General features: G+C 44.2%; 1 protein-coding gene across 1 annotated transcript in view; it reads left to right on the top strand.

Annotated features, from left to right (window-relative positions):
* The window catches only part of LOC129704447 (ERC protein 2), a 590,828-nt gene that overhangs the window by 125,193 nt on the left and 448,331 nt on the right, over positions 1–17,304 (top strand). Inside the window, exon 7 of the mRNA XM_055647523.1 lies at positions 2,434–2,508. Within this exon, the coding sequence (XP_055503498.1) occupies positions 2,434–2,508 (75 nt within the window). The remainder of the gene's footprint in view (positions 1–2,433; positions 2,509–17,304) is intronic.

The raw sequence follows: 17,304 nt of genomic DNA, 5'->3' as shown, positions 1-17,304 counted from the left end.
CGACCATCGTTCACACTAGTTCTATGTTATCCCATATTCTCATCCACTCCCTACATAGTAGGGGCAATTTACAGAGGGCTGATTAACCTACAAACCCACACGTCTTTGGGATGTAGTCTTTTATTGAAGTAGTATAGAGCAAAGAAATAATCCATCACTTACCGTTCTTAATTGCAGTTCCATACATGAGATATTACTCATGTGAAAATTTCTTTCCTATAAAAGTATTAATTTGTGTGTGTCGTGATCATGATTCGTGTGTGTGGTAAAAATCTGTGTTCCCACCATCCTTCCGAGACCCAACTGCCTCCTAATCTATGAGTCTACGCTTGTCTCCTCTAGAAATAGACACACCCCTTCTACATATCGAGTCCCACCTACAAACGTACAGACAGATAAAAACTAAAATATTAATAATGTTAGACAAGGCTGTAATATACTGACTTGCGCTTAATGGCTCCTGCACTAATGTCAGTGTTGGACACTGACATTAGTTTGACACTGACATTTGAGCACTCCTTGCACTCGAGTTTATCTCATTATATCATCCTTCTAATCTTTTTACCTTCACCTGCAAATCTAGCGTCCCGTTGAACACATACATGATATTGCTGGTTGAATGACAAGCGGTGGTTTGGAAAGTTATGCTGTCAAATATGATGTAATATGAGACAAGGTAAAAGGAACATGGTCATAACAGCTTTTATGTTTCTGAGGTTTGTGTGATAAACTTCGTAAGTAAACTAGTGTAGGAAGGAACTGCAGACGCTGGTTTAAACTGAAGGTAGACACAAAATGCTGAAGTCAAGGGCCTGTCCCACTTGGGCGACTTTTAAGGCGAGTGCAGGAGACCCTGGGCTCGCCTCATGGTCGCCACATGTTCGCTGGTGGTCTCTGGTGAGTCTCCTTCATGGTTGCGAGAAGTTCCCGCATTCCAGGAACTAGTCGCGGCCTCAGCATGGTCGGCGCAAATTTTTTAACATGTTGAAACATTTTCTGCGACCAAAAATCGGTCGCCATGGGGATAATCGATAATCCTGCAGTCGTAGGTGCAGTTGTAGTGGGGTCGCCATGTAGTTGTAGGTAGTCGAGGTAGTCGTAGATAGTTTTAGTTCATCGCCTTTGCTGACCGGACATTTTCATTGGCTCATTGGGGAATAAAAACATAAGCAGGGGTTTACAGAACCAAGGATAACCGACCGGTAATGTTAAATGTCCACCGAGCTTCACAGCTGGCTTATTAAATGTTGGCTGGCTCCTTAAACGTGTCTCCACTCCTTCTCCCTTCCTTCTCCCCCACTCCCTTCCCTTCTCCCCTCCCACCCTCCCCCTCTTTTAAAGGACTTGCCGTACACTGTGCTAGCCGTCTTAACCTTGCTGTTCATCGCGGTGTGTGTCTGTATCACCTTGGCTTTGTACCGTGTGAATTTCAGACAGCGCTCCCCCCCGCTTGCCCTGTCCCCCGCCTTTGCGATGATGTGTGTGTGTGTGTGTGTGTGTGTGTGTGTGTGTGTGTGTTGTGTGTGTGTGTGTGTGTGTGTGTGTGTGTGTGTGTGTGTGTGTGTGTGTGTTCCACTCTGACAGTCGCCTGCAGTCTGCTGAAAAGTTGCCTAGGTGGGACAGCCCCTTAACTCAGCGGGACAGGCGGCATCTCTGGAGAGAAGGAATGGGTGACGTTTCGGGTCGGGACCCTTCTTCAGCCTGAAGTAACGTCACCCATTCCTTCTCTCCGGAGATGCTGCCTGTCCCGCTGATAAAATAAAACTGTGGAAAGCTCGAATTACATATTTCACAATGACACTATCTTTTATTCATGTATACACTTTTCAACAGGTCTCGCTGAGAGATATAAATGGATGAACATTTTTTTGCTTCCATTCCACTAAAATAGATGCAAAGTCGCACTTCCATCCTGTTTTAAAATAATACATGTTGTGATGACTAGATGTTACGTATGGAAGAGCTGCTTAGTCTTAACGTCAGTATTTCAAGGGTTTACTTGATATTAACCACATGATTTTAAATTAAATTTTTTCTTAGGGCATGATTTTCATCAACAGAACTTATTTTCCAGGAATGTTTGACATTCTTGATGTGCAGCTGGATGGAGACTTTGGCATGTTTATGTGTTGAGAATGCATTGATGTATGGCAGCAGAGAGCAGGGCACTGGATATAATGGACGGGGCATCTATTTGTTGTCATTGTCAGAGTTGACATCAATTATTGATGGGGCGTGACATGGCACATGCTCTGATAGCAATGACTGTAACATAAGCTGGAAGCGGCAGTGTAGCAGGAGACTAACAAAGGCTGGACTTGGGGAGTTCAGGCCATTGCACCAGTTGACTTTGGGAGGGTCTGTAAATTGTGTTGAATTTCATGTAATGGAACAATGAGCCGACAAGTGTCCTTCTCTCGTGTACCTCCACAGGAACTACACCGGAGATCCTCCCTACAGCCAGAGTCCGCAAAAACAAAGGCCTTACAAACCGTCATTGAAATGAAGGTAAGGCTATTTGGATACTATACGTGCTACTGTGCTGTGATGTAATTTGAAACGTTGGCATCAGTCCCACCAAGATCTTTGCATTGTTAAAACCAATTTTCAAATTGATCATTTGCTTTTAAAGGCAAGTTGACACGTTACATACTAAAGCTCGTAAGTAAATAATGTTGCCAGTTGCCAAATGGTTTAGGCTCTGCTTAATATTCTCATAAAATGAACTTTGCTAAGTTTGTTCTGTTCCTCACCCTCGATTGCATAATTGATGCAATCTTCTCAATTGACAAGATGTGTAAACCTGGAATTCTTAACAAAATATTAATTTCATAACGTGTCACTAAACATTAAAATTCTTATAGCTTTTGGTGACTTTGCTGAAATCTTCCAAAAGCCAGTTGTACGTAGTAAGAACAGGAGCCTTAAGAAAGGAAATGCCTCATGTGTCAGCTCATCAAAAAATGATGAAGCTCGGCCTGAAATAGCGTTGAAGGCAAATACACTGACTATCCGTTTATCAGAGTAACATGTGCTATTATCCATTAAACAACTAAAAAAATATTATAATAAATTAGAATACAATGGATTTAGGGAGGAAAAATTTACTTGTTTATTTAATCTACCATTTAAGACATTAGTTTGTTTTTGAGATTTTGTCCGATATTTAATTAAAAAAAATTTTATGACTATATATGCACATTTTTAAGGAGCGATGGATTGGTTGGCGATTACGTTTTGCTTTATTGAGGTTTCATCTCTATAAAGACAAGCAGCCTTCTAATTCACTGGTGTACAGGCTGACGGCCTATCCTGTAACTCTGACAATTTTGTGTTTTTGAATGAAACGTTACGTTAAACCGTTCTTCATCTCCGGAGGGACATTGTTCTGCCGATAGTCACAGCACGCAACAAGGTCCACGAAAACTTGAAATTAAAAGTGAAAACGATAAGAAAAAGACAAGCGACTGTTGTCTGCAACCTTCACCGGAACGAATGAACAAACAAACAAACAAACAAAAGCAGACCTATCAACTGGGCAGAGGATTCTAAACTAGAGTGCTCCCCACGCCGGGTCCCCAATGTCCCTCACAGCAGTCCCCCACACCAAGTCCCCATTATATTCCCCTCGTGCACATCGACCGCAAGGGCCCCACCTGCCGCCGAGGCTCCCGCTGCCGAGGCTCCCATTGTCGCCACCGCTGAGGCTCCTCTGGCCCAGACAAGCCTCACCGCCCCGCTTCACCCCAGTTCTCTGGGAGACCTGTGGGGCGAGTCGGGCACATTTGAAGCACCATTTGATACTCTGTCGGTAGTTTCACTTTTTTAGAAATGATTAGCATTTACTCCCAGAAGAGACGCCTTTGTACATCTTTCATATCGCCCATTTGCCCCTTTATTTATTGTCATGATCAACTGAATGAATCACAGGTCAACGTCTGTGCTGCTACTTGCTGTCAATTGCCAAAGATTTCAACTTGGAATAGTCATTACTCATCACAAAACAATTCTTTCTGCAAAAACGTTGAAAGGAAAACTGAAATTATAATTGGTTAATCAAATACTAAACAGAACAATATGCAAAAAGAATTTTATAGAAACCTTCCAATGGAGTAATTAGCCTTTTAGTGATGCCTCCTTTACAGGAAACATTCTTGTCCCATCAGCAGAGGTCACTTCCTTAAATGGATCTCAGGTCGATTATGTACCCACATATCCCAGTAGATATCCATTGCAGAGAGGTGTAGATGCAGCCCAGTCCATCACACAGATGAGACTTCCCACCGTTGACTCCATCTATGCTTCAGGCTGCCTCAGAAAAGCAGCCAACAAAATCAAAGACAAATGGGTCATTCCTCCTTATCCCTGGTCCTATCTGGCAGAAGGTACAGAAACTTGAAAGTGCGCACCACCAGACTCAGGAACAGCTTCACCCCCTCCATTATCAGGCTTCTGAACGGCCCTTCCATTAGCTTGTGTACTGCCCACTTCACCTCTACACCATTGCGGACATTGGCCTTTGTCTCTGGGACTGATGCGCTACAAGGCTGAGAACTATATTCTGCTCTCTGTATCTTCCCCTTTGCTCTATCTGTTGTATGTCAGTTTGAACTGATGTGTGGTATTATAGAAACTTACAAAATTCTTAAGGGGTTGGACAGGCTAGATGCAGGAAGATTGTTCCCGATGTTGCAGAAGTCCAGGACAAGGGGTCACAGCTTAAGGATAAGAGGGAAATCCTTTAAAACCGAGATGAGAAGAACTTTTTTCACACAGAGAGTGGTGAATCTCTGGAACTCTCTGCCACAGAGGGTAGTTGAGGCCAGTTCATTGGCTATATTTAAGAGGGAGTTAGATGTGACCCTTCTGGCTAAGGGGATCAGGGGGTATGGAGAGAAGGCAGGTACAGGATACTGAGTTGGATGATCAGCCATGATCATATTGAATGGCGGTGCAGGTTCGAAGGGCTGAATGGCCTACTCCTGCACCTAATTTCTATGTTTCTATGTTTCTATTTCTGATGCAAAAACTAAGCTTCTCATTGAACCTTGGTACATGTTACAATACTAAAGCTAAACATAAAACCAATGAGGCCCCATTTTATAATGAGTTGAACTCTTGCCCACCATAATTCTCCTTAAATCCCACTCTACTGCCAGGGAGGTTTTTGGTGGCATAATGGTTAAGTTATCAGATCATCAGCCAGAGAGCTCCGAGATTGAGTGAGAGACTGAATTCAAATCCCACCATGCCAGCTGGGAAATCTTCATTCAAATAATTAAATAAATGTGGCATTATAAAACAAATCGCTGGAAAAGTTACCACAAACTACTGGTTTGTCAACTAACCCATCTGGATCACAAATGTCTTTGTTGCCAGCCTGTGTACATGTGACTGTAGACCCACCACCATGGATGCCTCTTAACTACCACCTAACTGCACGAGGGGGATGGGCATCGCATGCTGCCGTTATTAGCAACTACCACGTCCCATGAAGGAACAGTCAGAAGTATTTAATTGTCACATGTACCGGAACATTGAAATTCTCACTTGCAGCAGCATTAAGGCCCCTGTCCCACATGCGAGTTTACCCAAGAGCTCTCCCGAGTTAAAAAAAAATAAAAATAAACTCGTGGTAAGTACGTAGCGGGTACGTCGGAGCCCGTGGATGTCTCGTAGCGGCTCGTAACGCTAACGGCAGGTACTCGGGGAACGCGGAAACTCGAAGTTTATTCAACAGTGTGAAAAATTTCCAAGAGTAAAAAAATACTTGTGATGAAGTACCACGAGTTTGATTTTTTTTTTAACTCGGAAGAGCTCTCGGGTGAACTCGCATCATGGGACATGGGCTTAACAGGCCTGTATACACAGTACACATAGATAGTATAATGAACAGCATTCAATAAGTTAATAACCCCAATGCCCTAATGGGGCGGCACGGTGGCGCAGTTGCTACGCCAGAGACCCGGGTTGGATCTTGACTACGGGTGCTGTCTGTACACAGTATGTACGTTCTCCCCTTGACCATGTGGGTTTTCGCTGAGATCTTCGGTTTCCTCCCACTACTCCCACAGGTTTGTAGGTTCCAGAGATTCACCATAAGCTTGGTAACAGGCATTTTTCATTTTTCACACATAGATGGTGATCTCTGAATTCAGCATGCCACATAAGTTAATGAGGCCACATGCCCATTGGGGCTATATTTAAGAGGGGCGCAGATGCTGGCCCTTGTGGCTAAAGGGATCAGGGGGTATGGAGAGAAGGCAGGGATGGGATACTGAGTTGGATGATCAGCCATGATCATATTGAATGGCGCTGAGATCTTCGAAGGGCCGAATCCCACTCCTGCACCTAAGACCTATGTTTTTAAGTGTAAAATTGTCCTTAGTGTGTGAGAGATAGTGTTAGTGTGTGGGGATCGCTGGCTTGGAGTGCCCCGCTCCCTGCCATGGATGCCCTCCACCGAAAACGGTGTCTGAGACGGGCTGGGAAGATCATCAAAGACCCCTCCCACCCCAACCATGGACTGTTTGCCCTCCTCCCATCAGGGAGGCGGTACAGGAGCCTCAGGTCACGTACCAGCAGGATGAGGAAAAGCTTCTATAACAACACAATCACACTGCTGAACTCGGAGTCCCGACGATAGACTCTCTGGTCCCTCCGTCCCCTTTGTTTAATCATTCTGTATTTCCTGATTATTCAGTATCTTCTCTCTTTCTATTTTTTTCTTGTCTTTTCTCTTTATGTACAACTACTACGGACTGACGCAAAACTGCATTTCGTTGTACTGATACTTGTATTTGTGCGATGACATTAAAGTTGAATTGAATTGAATTGAAGGGCCTGTTTCCACGCTGTATCTCTAAACTTATCTAAAGATGCATCATTTGTCAAGGATTAATTAAACTTGTGCAAACCAAAGGCAGTCCCTAGTTCATAGAGAGGTTAGTGGTGTTGGGAAGACATCTTGAATGTGGTGGTCATGGTTTGCAGAATCCTTTGCCACTTAGCCAATGGTAGCAGTGAGATGAGAGCGTGGCCTGGGTTGGCATTGGGTCTTTGATGATATTGGCTGTCCTTTTGAGGCAGTGGCCCTTTGATGGTGTGGAGGTCAGTACCTGTGATGGATCGGGTGGTGTCTACCAACTCTAATACTAGGCTCCCAAGGAAAGTCTGGTCCCAAAGGAAATTTTTATTGGATTTTCCGCAAATGTATTTAGAATGAAAATTATTTAATTTCCTTCAGGACTTTTCTGGCCCTTGCCACTTCTTTCAGGCAAGTTCAAAAACCCGGCCTCATATTAAGCCCAATAAAACACGGGCATTACTCCAGCACTGGCGTGTGTGATATTTACTATTCTTGGCCAGGGCACAATACATTCATTGTTCCCATTAAAGCTGTAAATGATGCAGCTTTATGTGCATCCTCCTTGATGTTGGGCTACCCAAGATCAGCTAAACGGTGGGTATACCTCTGCTACCCCCAACCATAACAATCTTTCATTATCAACATCTGCACACTCACTCGACAAAAAAAAGTTCATGCAGACTAGATCAGCAGTGAATATTATTATGAAAATGATTAATTCTCCTCCAAGACTCTCTGATGCCAGGTCAACAGTTGGATCCTGAAAAGCAGGGCAGAGTGTGAAAACCAATTGTTGTTGCTTTAGTTAGCAATGTTACAACATTTTGAGATTAAAAAAATCAAGTCTGCAATTTATCCCATCAGATAAAGCATAAAAAGAAGTTTAATTTGACACCTAATTCACTTTCATATCTCAAGTAATTAAAAAGTTATGGCCATTTTCATACTCGGAAATTAGCATCTTGTTCCCTATTGATTTTCTACGGACATAACAAAAAAGCTGTGATCGCGTGCTGTCAAAAGCCCATAACCTTCTTAAAAATTAAGAGAACTGAATGAAATGTTCAGTTATCGTAGATTGAACCATGCTGAAACAAACATAAAATAATCTAACTTGGATGACCTGAAATTAAAGCATATAATTAGTTAGTTACCCAAGTGGAGATTGGTAGCAAAAATGGTAGCAAGTAGCAAATTTCAAACTTCAATTACTAGATCTGGTTTAGAACGTTCACATTGCAGTGGATTTGTGCCCTCAAATGCCCACTGCGGGATAGAAAGAGCCCAAAATGAGCTACTCGCTATAGAAAACTTTATATACAGGGTTCTTAAGAAGCCCCTTTTAATGTAAAAATAAGGCACATACCTTTAATTGTTTGCTTTATAAAACCCTGGGGCTGCAAGAGGTCGCGGGTTTAGAGAGTGATTTTTAAACTACTATAACTATTATACAAGGCCATAAAAACTAATAATACCTTTTGCGACGGGGTCCTTCAGCGATTTTTCGTTAATAATTTACTAGGCTGAACATTTTCGCAACAGCCTAGTAAAAATCGCGTTTTAAACCCGCCCCCTCTAAACAGCGCCAAAATCACGCACACGGGCTGGGGCAGATTCTCAGCCACGCTTCAGGTAGGCTTTGCAACATACTGCAGCAGCTTAGTGCTGGCTCGAACTTGATCTCATGTCGTGACCAGACATTCTGAAGGCGGACTGGATGTCTTTCTTCAACTCATTGTTTCTGCAAGAACAGGAAATTGACCAATTTTCACATTGTGCCATCACTTCTGGCTTTGGGCAGGGAAGGAGCTAACCATTTCACCTGGATGTTGTTTTCCTAGTGTAGCCTCCGGCAGTGTCATTTGATGATGGGTGATAGGGCAGCTTCACTCCCCAAACTTCCAGTCAAGGTCCTGCAGACCAATGTTTGTGTCCGGATATTTTATGTAGGCAGAGGGGCATTGTGAATGTTGCTTCATGTAGGTCACAGGTTACAATGGGAATGACTGCCCGTTCCCGAAGACTATTGTAGGTGAGAGGTTTGTTCGAGAGCAAGCTGATCATCGAACTTACATTTAGAACGGAGACGAGGAAACACTTTTTCACACATAGAGTTGCGAGTCTGTGGAATTCTCTGCCTCAGAGGGTGGTGGAGGCCGGTTCTCTGGATACGTTTGAGAGAGAGCTAGATAGGGCCCTTAAAGATAGCGGAGTCAGGGGATATGGGGAGAAGGCAGGAACGGGGTACTGATTGTGGATGATCAGCCATGATCACATTGAATGGCGGTGCTGGCTCGAAGGGCCAAATGGCCTCCTCCTGCACCTATTGTCTATTGTCTATTGTATTAATTACTGGTATAGGTTCATTAGTTGCTGGTGATCTGAGCATTTGCTTGCTTGACTAGGACTGCAAGACTCAAACATTTATGTTGGGGCCATTCATGCTCAGGATATTTACTGTCAGCATATTATATTATTTTGTCCAGATATTTCTTGCAGTATAAATTTGAGCGCTTGGGGGCTGGGCATTTGATACGTAGATGGTCATGGCATATGTCATGTTCAAGAAGGAACTGCAGATGCTGGAAAATCGAATGTAGACAAAAGTGCTGGAGAAACTCAGCGGGTGCGGCAGCATCTCTGGAGCGAAGGAAATAGGCAACGTTTCGGGAGAAGGCAGGAGAATGGGGTTTCCACAGGAGAATGGGGTTAAGATGGGGAGATAGATCAGCCATGATTGAAGGCGGAGTAGACTTGATGGGCCGAATGGCCTGATTCACTTATGATCTCATGACCATTGCTCACTGCTCTGTTGCTCTTGTACTATGCACACCAAACATTTCCGCATTAGAGGGGAGTACAGGACAATAGCAAAGGCAGATTGTAGTTTCATCATTGAAAGTAATATGTAGTTGATCACCACTGGCTGTTACAAGTCTTCTACCCAAATCTGGTTGCCTATAGTTTGGGAATAATTGCAGAAGCCACACCAATGCATTTGTCATTTCCTTGTGCTCAATCATCATCCTTTGTAGCCCGATCAGCGCCCTTCTCATGTGCCAGACTTGTTACATGATTCGGATGCCTGAGAGTACTTGCTTTCTCCTCTGGCATGTCCCTGGTTACTTCACATCTCTTTGAACTGAGTCTGTACATTCACCTCCGCTCACTGTCGGTGATCTCATCTGCTTTGTGCTTCCCTTGTACCTTGTTAGTAGCTACCAGATTGTACGCATTGTACTGACATGTGCACATCCAGTGTCTAACTTCAGCAGCCAGCTGGGTGAATTTAGTTCTCCAAATCTTACATCTTTTTCGTCACATCTGTAATTTATTCCCTCTGGAAGTTTGTTGCATCCACTATCTTGAAGGTTGGACATTGTTAACCCTCAGACTCTTTTGTCCTTTCCAGTTTCCATTCTGAGCTCTCTATTTGCTTTACAAGTTTCATTTACATGCCCTCCATTGAATTACTATAACTTATTTTTAAGTGTATTTCAGTTTTAGGTCATAAGGTCATAAGTGATAGGAGCGGAATTAGGCCATTCGGCCCATCAAGTCTACTCCGCCATTCAATCATGGCTGATCTATCTCTCCCTCTCAACCCCATTCTCCTGCCTTCTCCCCATAACCTCTGACACCCGTACTAATCAAAAATCTATCTCTCTGCCTTAAAAATATCCATTGATGGCATCCACAGCCTTCTGTGGCAAAGAATTCCACAGATTCACCACCCTCTGACTAAAGAAATTCCTCATCTCCTTCGTAAAGGAACGTCCTTTAATACTGAGGCTGTGACCTCTAGCCCTAGACTCTCCCACTAGTGGAAACATCCTCTCTATCCGAGCCTTTCACTGTTCGACACGTTTCAATGAGGTCCCCATTCATTCTTCTAAACTCTAGCGAGTAAAGACCCAGTGCTGTCAAACACTCATCATATGTTAACCCAAAGTGTTACTTTGAATAATTCAGTAACATGGTCATTTTGATAATGTAGGTTTAGTTGGGGCTGCTTGATTTCTTTGAGGCACATATCAAAATACAAAATGCTGGAAGATCTCAGTGGGGTCAGGCAGCATCTGCGGAGGGAATGGACAGATGACGATTCGGGTCGGGATCCTTCGGACTGATTGTTGGGGGGCAAAAGCTGGAGAAGGAAGGTTGCTTTAGTCTGAAGAAAGGTCCCGACCCGAAACGTCATCTGTCCATTCCCTCCACAGATAATTCTCGAATCGCTGAGTTCCACCAGCACTTTGCTTTTGCTCAGGATTCCTGCATCTGCAGTTTCTTGTAATTTATTAAAAACTCCGTTCCAGGTTGAAACCATGAATTATTATCTCCCCCTCTGACTGGTTAGAAGTGTGAGCTTTACAATTTAAAGCTAAAGATGAAGAACTGGAATATTGAAAGTACTCCCCCCCCCCCCCCCCCCCCCCCCCCCCCCCCCCCCTCCAACCTACATCCACCATCCACCAATAATACATTGAGTAGAATGTTGCCACACTTGTAATGATATACTTATTGCAGCATTCAACGTCATATGACTTTGGGCCTGATAGGATATGGCAGGTATGGTCACTTGAATTTCTGGTCCACTCTGCATGTGTGTGTGTGTGTGTGTTGTTTGTGTGTGTGTTCCACTGGCGTTTTATCAAGGAATTCCTTGCAGACCAAAGAAAGCATTGCCATATTAATGATTATTTGATACTGAATTAAGCCTTATTGCATTTGTTCAAGTGTGATCCCAAGACTTATTCATGATCGGACACTTTTCAATTCAAAAACATTTTTGTAATAACTTTCCTCTCTGCCATAAAGTTTTACATAGCCTGTACTTTTAATCAAATCCAACATAAAACGCCTTGTAATCTAATTCAGTAGTGATATCAAACTTTTATTGTGGCAATCCTTATTTACAAGCGGGATTTCAGTTTGTACCCAAACTATTTTTCCATCCCTCTGTGAAGCGATGGCTAATTGCGAATGTGTTTTGCGTTTTGTGTCAAGCAATTACATTGATGAAAAACAGCAGAATTATACATGGAAAGATTGCCTTTGTAAAGTTTGGTGCATGCCAATGGTGAGGGTGTCTTCACTGCTGATGGCTGGAATCTTAAGTAAACAGTTATCAATGCTGAATCATCTTTAATGAGATGTGTGAGAAATGATATTGGTACTAGCCACACAACAAATGATTAAAGCATAAACTTGTTTCACCTGAGTGATTTCAAGGGGAAGGCAATTGCAGAACCTGAGGCTCAGAGGCTAAACACATGATGAATGTTAGCAGGGAGAAATGGGAGTGATAACAGCATGAAGTGTGAAGGATCTGGAGAATCTGATACTTGTGTTAATGACATTAAATCACCCAGCCCCAAAACAGCTGAAGTGGAGGAAGAGCTTCCTTCACAAAGTCCAGCCACTGTCACAGTCTCCTCAAGCAACCAGACTAGCCTCGTGGGGAAAGAAACACATTGAGAACCACCACCACGTCAAGATGCCAATCCCAACCAAGGAGCAGCTCCCACCTGGTCACAGGTGTGACTGGAACACCTGGAAGTCCTTCAATAGGCTTTGCACCAGGATGGGTCGATGCAAGACCAATATGAGCACATGGGGCTATGCAGATGTGTCAGACACAGAATGTGAATGTGGAACATCTGTACAATCCACGCCACACCCACTAAGATGCCCACGTCTTGGTGAGCAATGCTGCCTGGAAGATCTAGTGGTGGCAAACAAGAAGACTGTCCACTGTGAAGGGTCTCGACACGAAACGTCGCCCATTCCTTCTCTCCATAGATGCTGCCTCGCCCGCTGAGTTACTCCAGCATTTTGTGGCTTCCTTCGATTTTACCAGCATCTGCAGTTCTTTCTTAAACACCTCTGCCAGAATCGACAAACTCGGCGCTAAATATGCAGACTTGGGTTGTACTGGTGCTGTGACCTGATCTGCTGCTTTGGACTTGGTCTTGTATGGACAGGACTGCCACTCATCTGGGTTTACCACATGAATGTAATGGTGGTCAGAGACTTCCCCCTGAAGCACCAAAGCCTTTCCAGTGTTGGGACAATGGAGGACATATTGGGAGAGCGATGGAAGAATCTCTACATGCCTGGTTGAATGCAGTGTTCTCTGTGACCCTGGCAGGATGGCTGCAGCCTAATGCCCCTGTCCCACTTAGGAAACCTGAACGGAAACCTCTGGAGACTTTGTGCCCCACCCAAGGTTTCCGTGCGGTTCCCAGAGGTTTTTGTCAGTCTCCCTACCTGCTTCCACTACCTGCAACCTCCGGCAACCACCTGCAACCTCCGGAAACCGCACGGAAACCTTGGGTGGGGCGCAAAGTCTCCAGAGGTTTCTGTTCAGGTTTCCTAAGTGGGACAGGACAGGGGCTTTTACCAACTGCAAAATGTAATCCACTTACTCACCTCACTTTTCTGATATGGCTTCCAAACCCATGACCTTCAACGGCAAAGATAGACACAAAAAGCTGCAGTAACTCCGCGGGACAGGCAGCATCTCTGGAGAGAAGGAACATGACCCTTCATCAAACCAGCAGCTGCAGTTCCCTTCCACACACATCTTCAACGCCAAGGTAGACCAGATGAGCAAGTGCACAGGAATGCCACTGATGCAGGTGTCCTTCTAAGAGGCACACCACCCTAGTTTATAAAATACTGTATATTGGCATTTATTTCATTGTTTCTAAGAATAGTCCAGGAACTTCCTACAAGAGCATAGCTTCACCAGAAACACTGTTGCAGCTCAATAGATGGTTCACCATCAGTTTCTCAAGGGTAATGTGGGGTGCACAGTACATGTCGACAATGTCAGCGATCCTCACACACACCTTCCCCCCCCCCCCCCCCCCCCCCCCCCCCCCAAAAAATATGATCCATAATTGTAGACTAAGAAGCAATTATTAGCAATAGCAACCATGAAACATAGTGGTTGTTGAAAAATCCAGGTTGTTTTCCAATGTTCTTTGAAGAAGGAAACTCCTTACCTTACATTGTGTGTGGTGAAACTGTGGGGTTCATTTCCACAGATGAAAATGGAGGCCATCAATAGATAGTTTTAAGGCAGAGATAGATAGATTTGTGATTAATGCGGGTGTTAGCGGTTATGGGGAGAGGGCTGGTGAATGGCGTTAGGAGGGAGAGATAGATCAGCCACGATTGAATGGCAGAGAAGACTCGATGGGCCGAATGGCCTTATTCTGCTCCTATCACTTCTGAACTTACATATGGTTCCACAAGCAGCAATCTGCTGGCCTGTTCACTGCTGCCTCACTGCAAGCTCTTAGTCATGGACAATAAATGTTTCCGCAGATTCTATTGGGGCCATCAATAATTCCAGTGACATACACATTCCACGAAGAATAAATTAACATAAATATTATGTTGAGTATCTTGGGATCAAGTTTCTAACTACATGTATTTCGAGGTAAAAGGGTCAATTGTCTAATTCGTGACTATGTTCCTGAACCAAACAATCCCATCTTGTCCAGAACAAGGGGTCACAGTTTAAGGATAAGGGAGTAGACCATTCGGCCCCACATGATCAATGTGATCATGGCTGATCATCCACAATCAGTACCCCGTTCCTGCCTTCTCTCCATATCCCCTGGCTCCGCTATCTTTAAGAGCTCTATCTAACTCTCTCTTGAAATATGTAGTGAACCGGCCTCCACCGCCCTCTGAGGCAGAGAATTCCACAGACTCACCACTCTCTGTGAGAAAAAGTGTTTCCTCATTTAAGTGGAATTATATGTTACTGTCCTTTGCTGTTCTAGATTTAAAATGAACCACTGATAATATTTATCAGAAAATGTGTTATGAATGCATTATATTTACGACTAAAAGCTGATGTTTGACTAACACTCAGCAGAACAAATGTCATGAAAGGTATAATAATAATAATAATAACAATAATAATTAATTCCTGTCTTCATTATAAAATATAATTTGACCCTTCCAAAATGTCATGGATTTTTTGACCTTTTGCAAAGAATGAGGAAGTGGATCAAGGTGTTTGAGAAAAATTATATACGTGAAGAAAGCTAAATGTCATATTGTCATACAACATGGAACATCCACCCCATTTGTTCAGGCTGACCAAAATGCCCCATCTATGTTAGTTCCATTTGCTCGTGCTTGGCCCATATCCCTCAACATCTTTCCTGTCCATATATCTGTCCAAGTGTCTTTTACATGTTATTATATTACCAGCCTCAACTACCTCCTCTAGCAGCTTGTTATACCCATGTACCTACCACCTTCTGACTCTAATGTTGGATTTGTTTAAACCGTTCATGTACACTATTCAACTTACTAAAAACATAATCACTGACAACATGATTATTGACCAAAAACTCTGAGCAAATAGACAATAGCAGTAGGCAGGAGTAGGCCATTCGGCCCTTCGAGCCAACACCGAAATGTGGTAGAGTGCGGAATGTAGTTCCCCAGCATTGTAGTGTTACAGTTCCAGATAAGAAGTCTACTATAAGGTAGGTTAGAAAATCAGAACTGACCTCCAGTTGGTAGACAAAAGTGCTGGAAAAACTCAGTGGGTGCAGCAGCATCTATGGAGCGAAGGAAATAGGCAACGTTGCCTATTTCCATAGATGCTGCTGTACCCACTGAGTTTCTCACCATTTCTTCGTCCAAAACCCTTCTTCAGACGGATGGTGGGGGGGGGGGGGGAGAAGAAATCTGAGGAAAGACCCTTTTGCCATAGAGGGAGTACAGAGAAGGTTCACCAGACTGATCCCTGGGATGGCAGGACTTTCATATGAAGAAAGACTGGATAGACTCGGCTTGTACTCGCTAGAATTTAGAAGATTGAGTGGGGGATCTTATAGAAACTTACAAAATTCTTAAGGGGTTGGACAGGCTAGATGCAGGAAGATTTTTTCCGATGTTGGGGAAGTCCAGAACTAAGGGTCACAGTTTAAGGATAAGAGGGAAATCTTTTAGGACCGAGATGAGAAAATCATTTTTTACACAGAGGGTGGTGAATCTGTGGAATTCTCTGCCACAGAAGGTAGTTGAGGCCAGTTTATTGGCTATTAGAGGGAGTTAGATGTGGCCCTTGTGGCTAAAGGGATCAGGGGGTATGGAGAGAAGGCAGGGATGGGATACTGAGTTGGATGATCAGCCATGATCATATTGAATGGCGGTGCAGGCTCGATGGGCCGAATGGCCTACTCCTGCGCCTATGTTCTATGTTTCTAAGAAAGGAGAAAGGAGAAAATCAGAACTGACCTCTAGCTTATGGAAGGACCACTCAGAAGTTATCGAGTCATCGTCGTACAACACGGAAACAGGCCCTTCAGCCCAACTTCTCCATGCCAGCCATGATGCCCACCAGTATGTGTCCCACCTGCCCACATTTAGCCCATATCCCTCTAAACCTTTCCAATTAGTAAGTCTGATGAAGGAAAGAAGCTTTTGATTGATGCACCGGAGTGTTTCGTAGCCAACAACACTGAGGATCCAGCTGTTCCCCCATTATCATCTTCTCCTTTTGCTTCCAAGATGCTACCCAACCCAAGCGACTATTTGTGTGCTAGCCACAGGAGCAGATCCACAACCACACATTACAATTGATCACCATTCTTGAATCTCTACTCCTGCAGCAACATGCCTTACTTGACCCTGGGACTAGTTATGATCGGACTTTGCAGGCTTTACCTTGCACTGGACGTTACTCTCTTATCTGTATGTGAATATACTTGGCCAATAAACGTATACATTCATTCATATATCTGTACACTGTACATGGCTCGATTGTGATCATGTATTGTCTTTCCGCTGACTGGAAAGCACGCAACAAAAGCTTTTCACTGTACCTTTGTACACGTGGCAATAAATAAACTAAACCCCCCCCCCCCCCCCCCCCCCCCCCCCCCCCCCCCCCCCCCCCCCCCCCCCCCCCCCCCCCCCCCCCCCCCCCCCCCCCCCCCCCCCCCCCCCCCCCCCCCCCCCCCCCCCCCCCCCCCCCCCACTGAAACTGAAACTGAACTGCCAAACTCGTTGATTTTCATTAACCATATAACCATGTAACAATTACAGCACGGAAACAGGCCATCTCGACCCTTCTAGTCCATGCCGAACACGTATTCTCCCCATGTCCCATATACCTGCGTTCAGACCATAACCCTCCATTCCTTTCCCGTCCATATAACTATCCAATTTATTTTTAAATGATAAAAACGAACCTGCCTCCACCACCTTCACTGGAAGCTCATTCCACACAGCTACCACTCTCTGAGTAAAGATTAAGTGCTGAATAAGGACGGCACATGTGGGTTGGACCCTGGAGGTAACTTTGTGCTTCACAGACAATAGACAATAGGTGCAGGAGTAGGCCATTCGGCCCTTCCAGCCAGCACCGCCATTCAATCTGATCACAGATAACCACCTGA

Source organism: Leucoraja erinacea, chromosome 16, assembly GCF_028641065.1.
Source record: "Leucoraja erinacea ecotype New England chromosome 16, Leri_hhj_1, whole genome shotgun sequence".
NCBI classification, from domain to species: domain Eukaryota; kingdom Metazoa; phylum Chordata; class Chondrichthyes; order Rajiformes; family Rajidae; genus Leucoraja; species Leucoraja erinaceus.
Note: the sequence above shows the minus strand (reverse complement) of the source record. Positions and strands in the feature narration are given on the sequence as shown.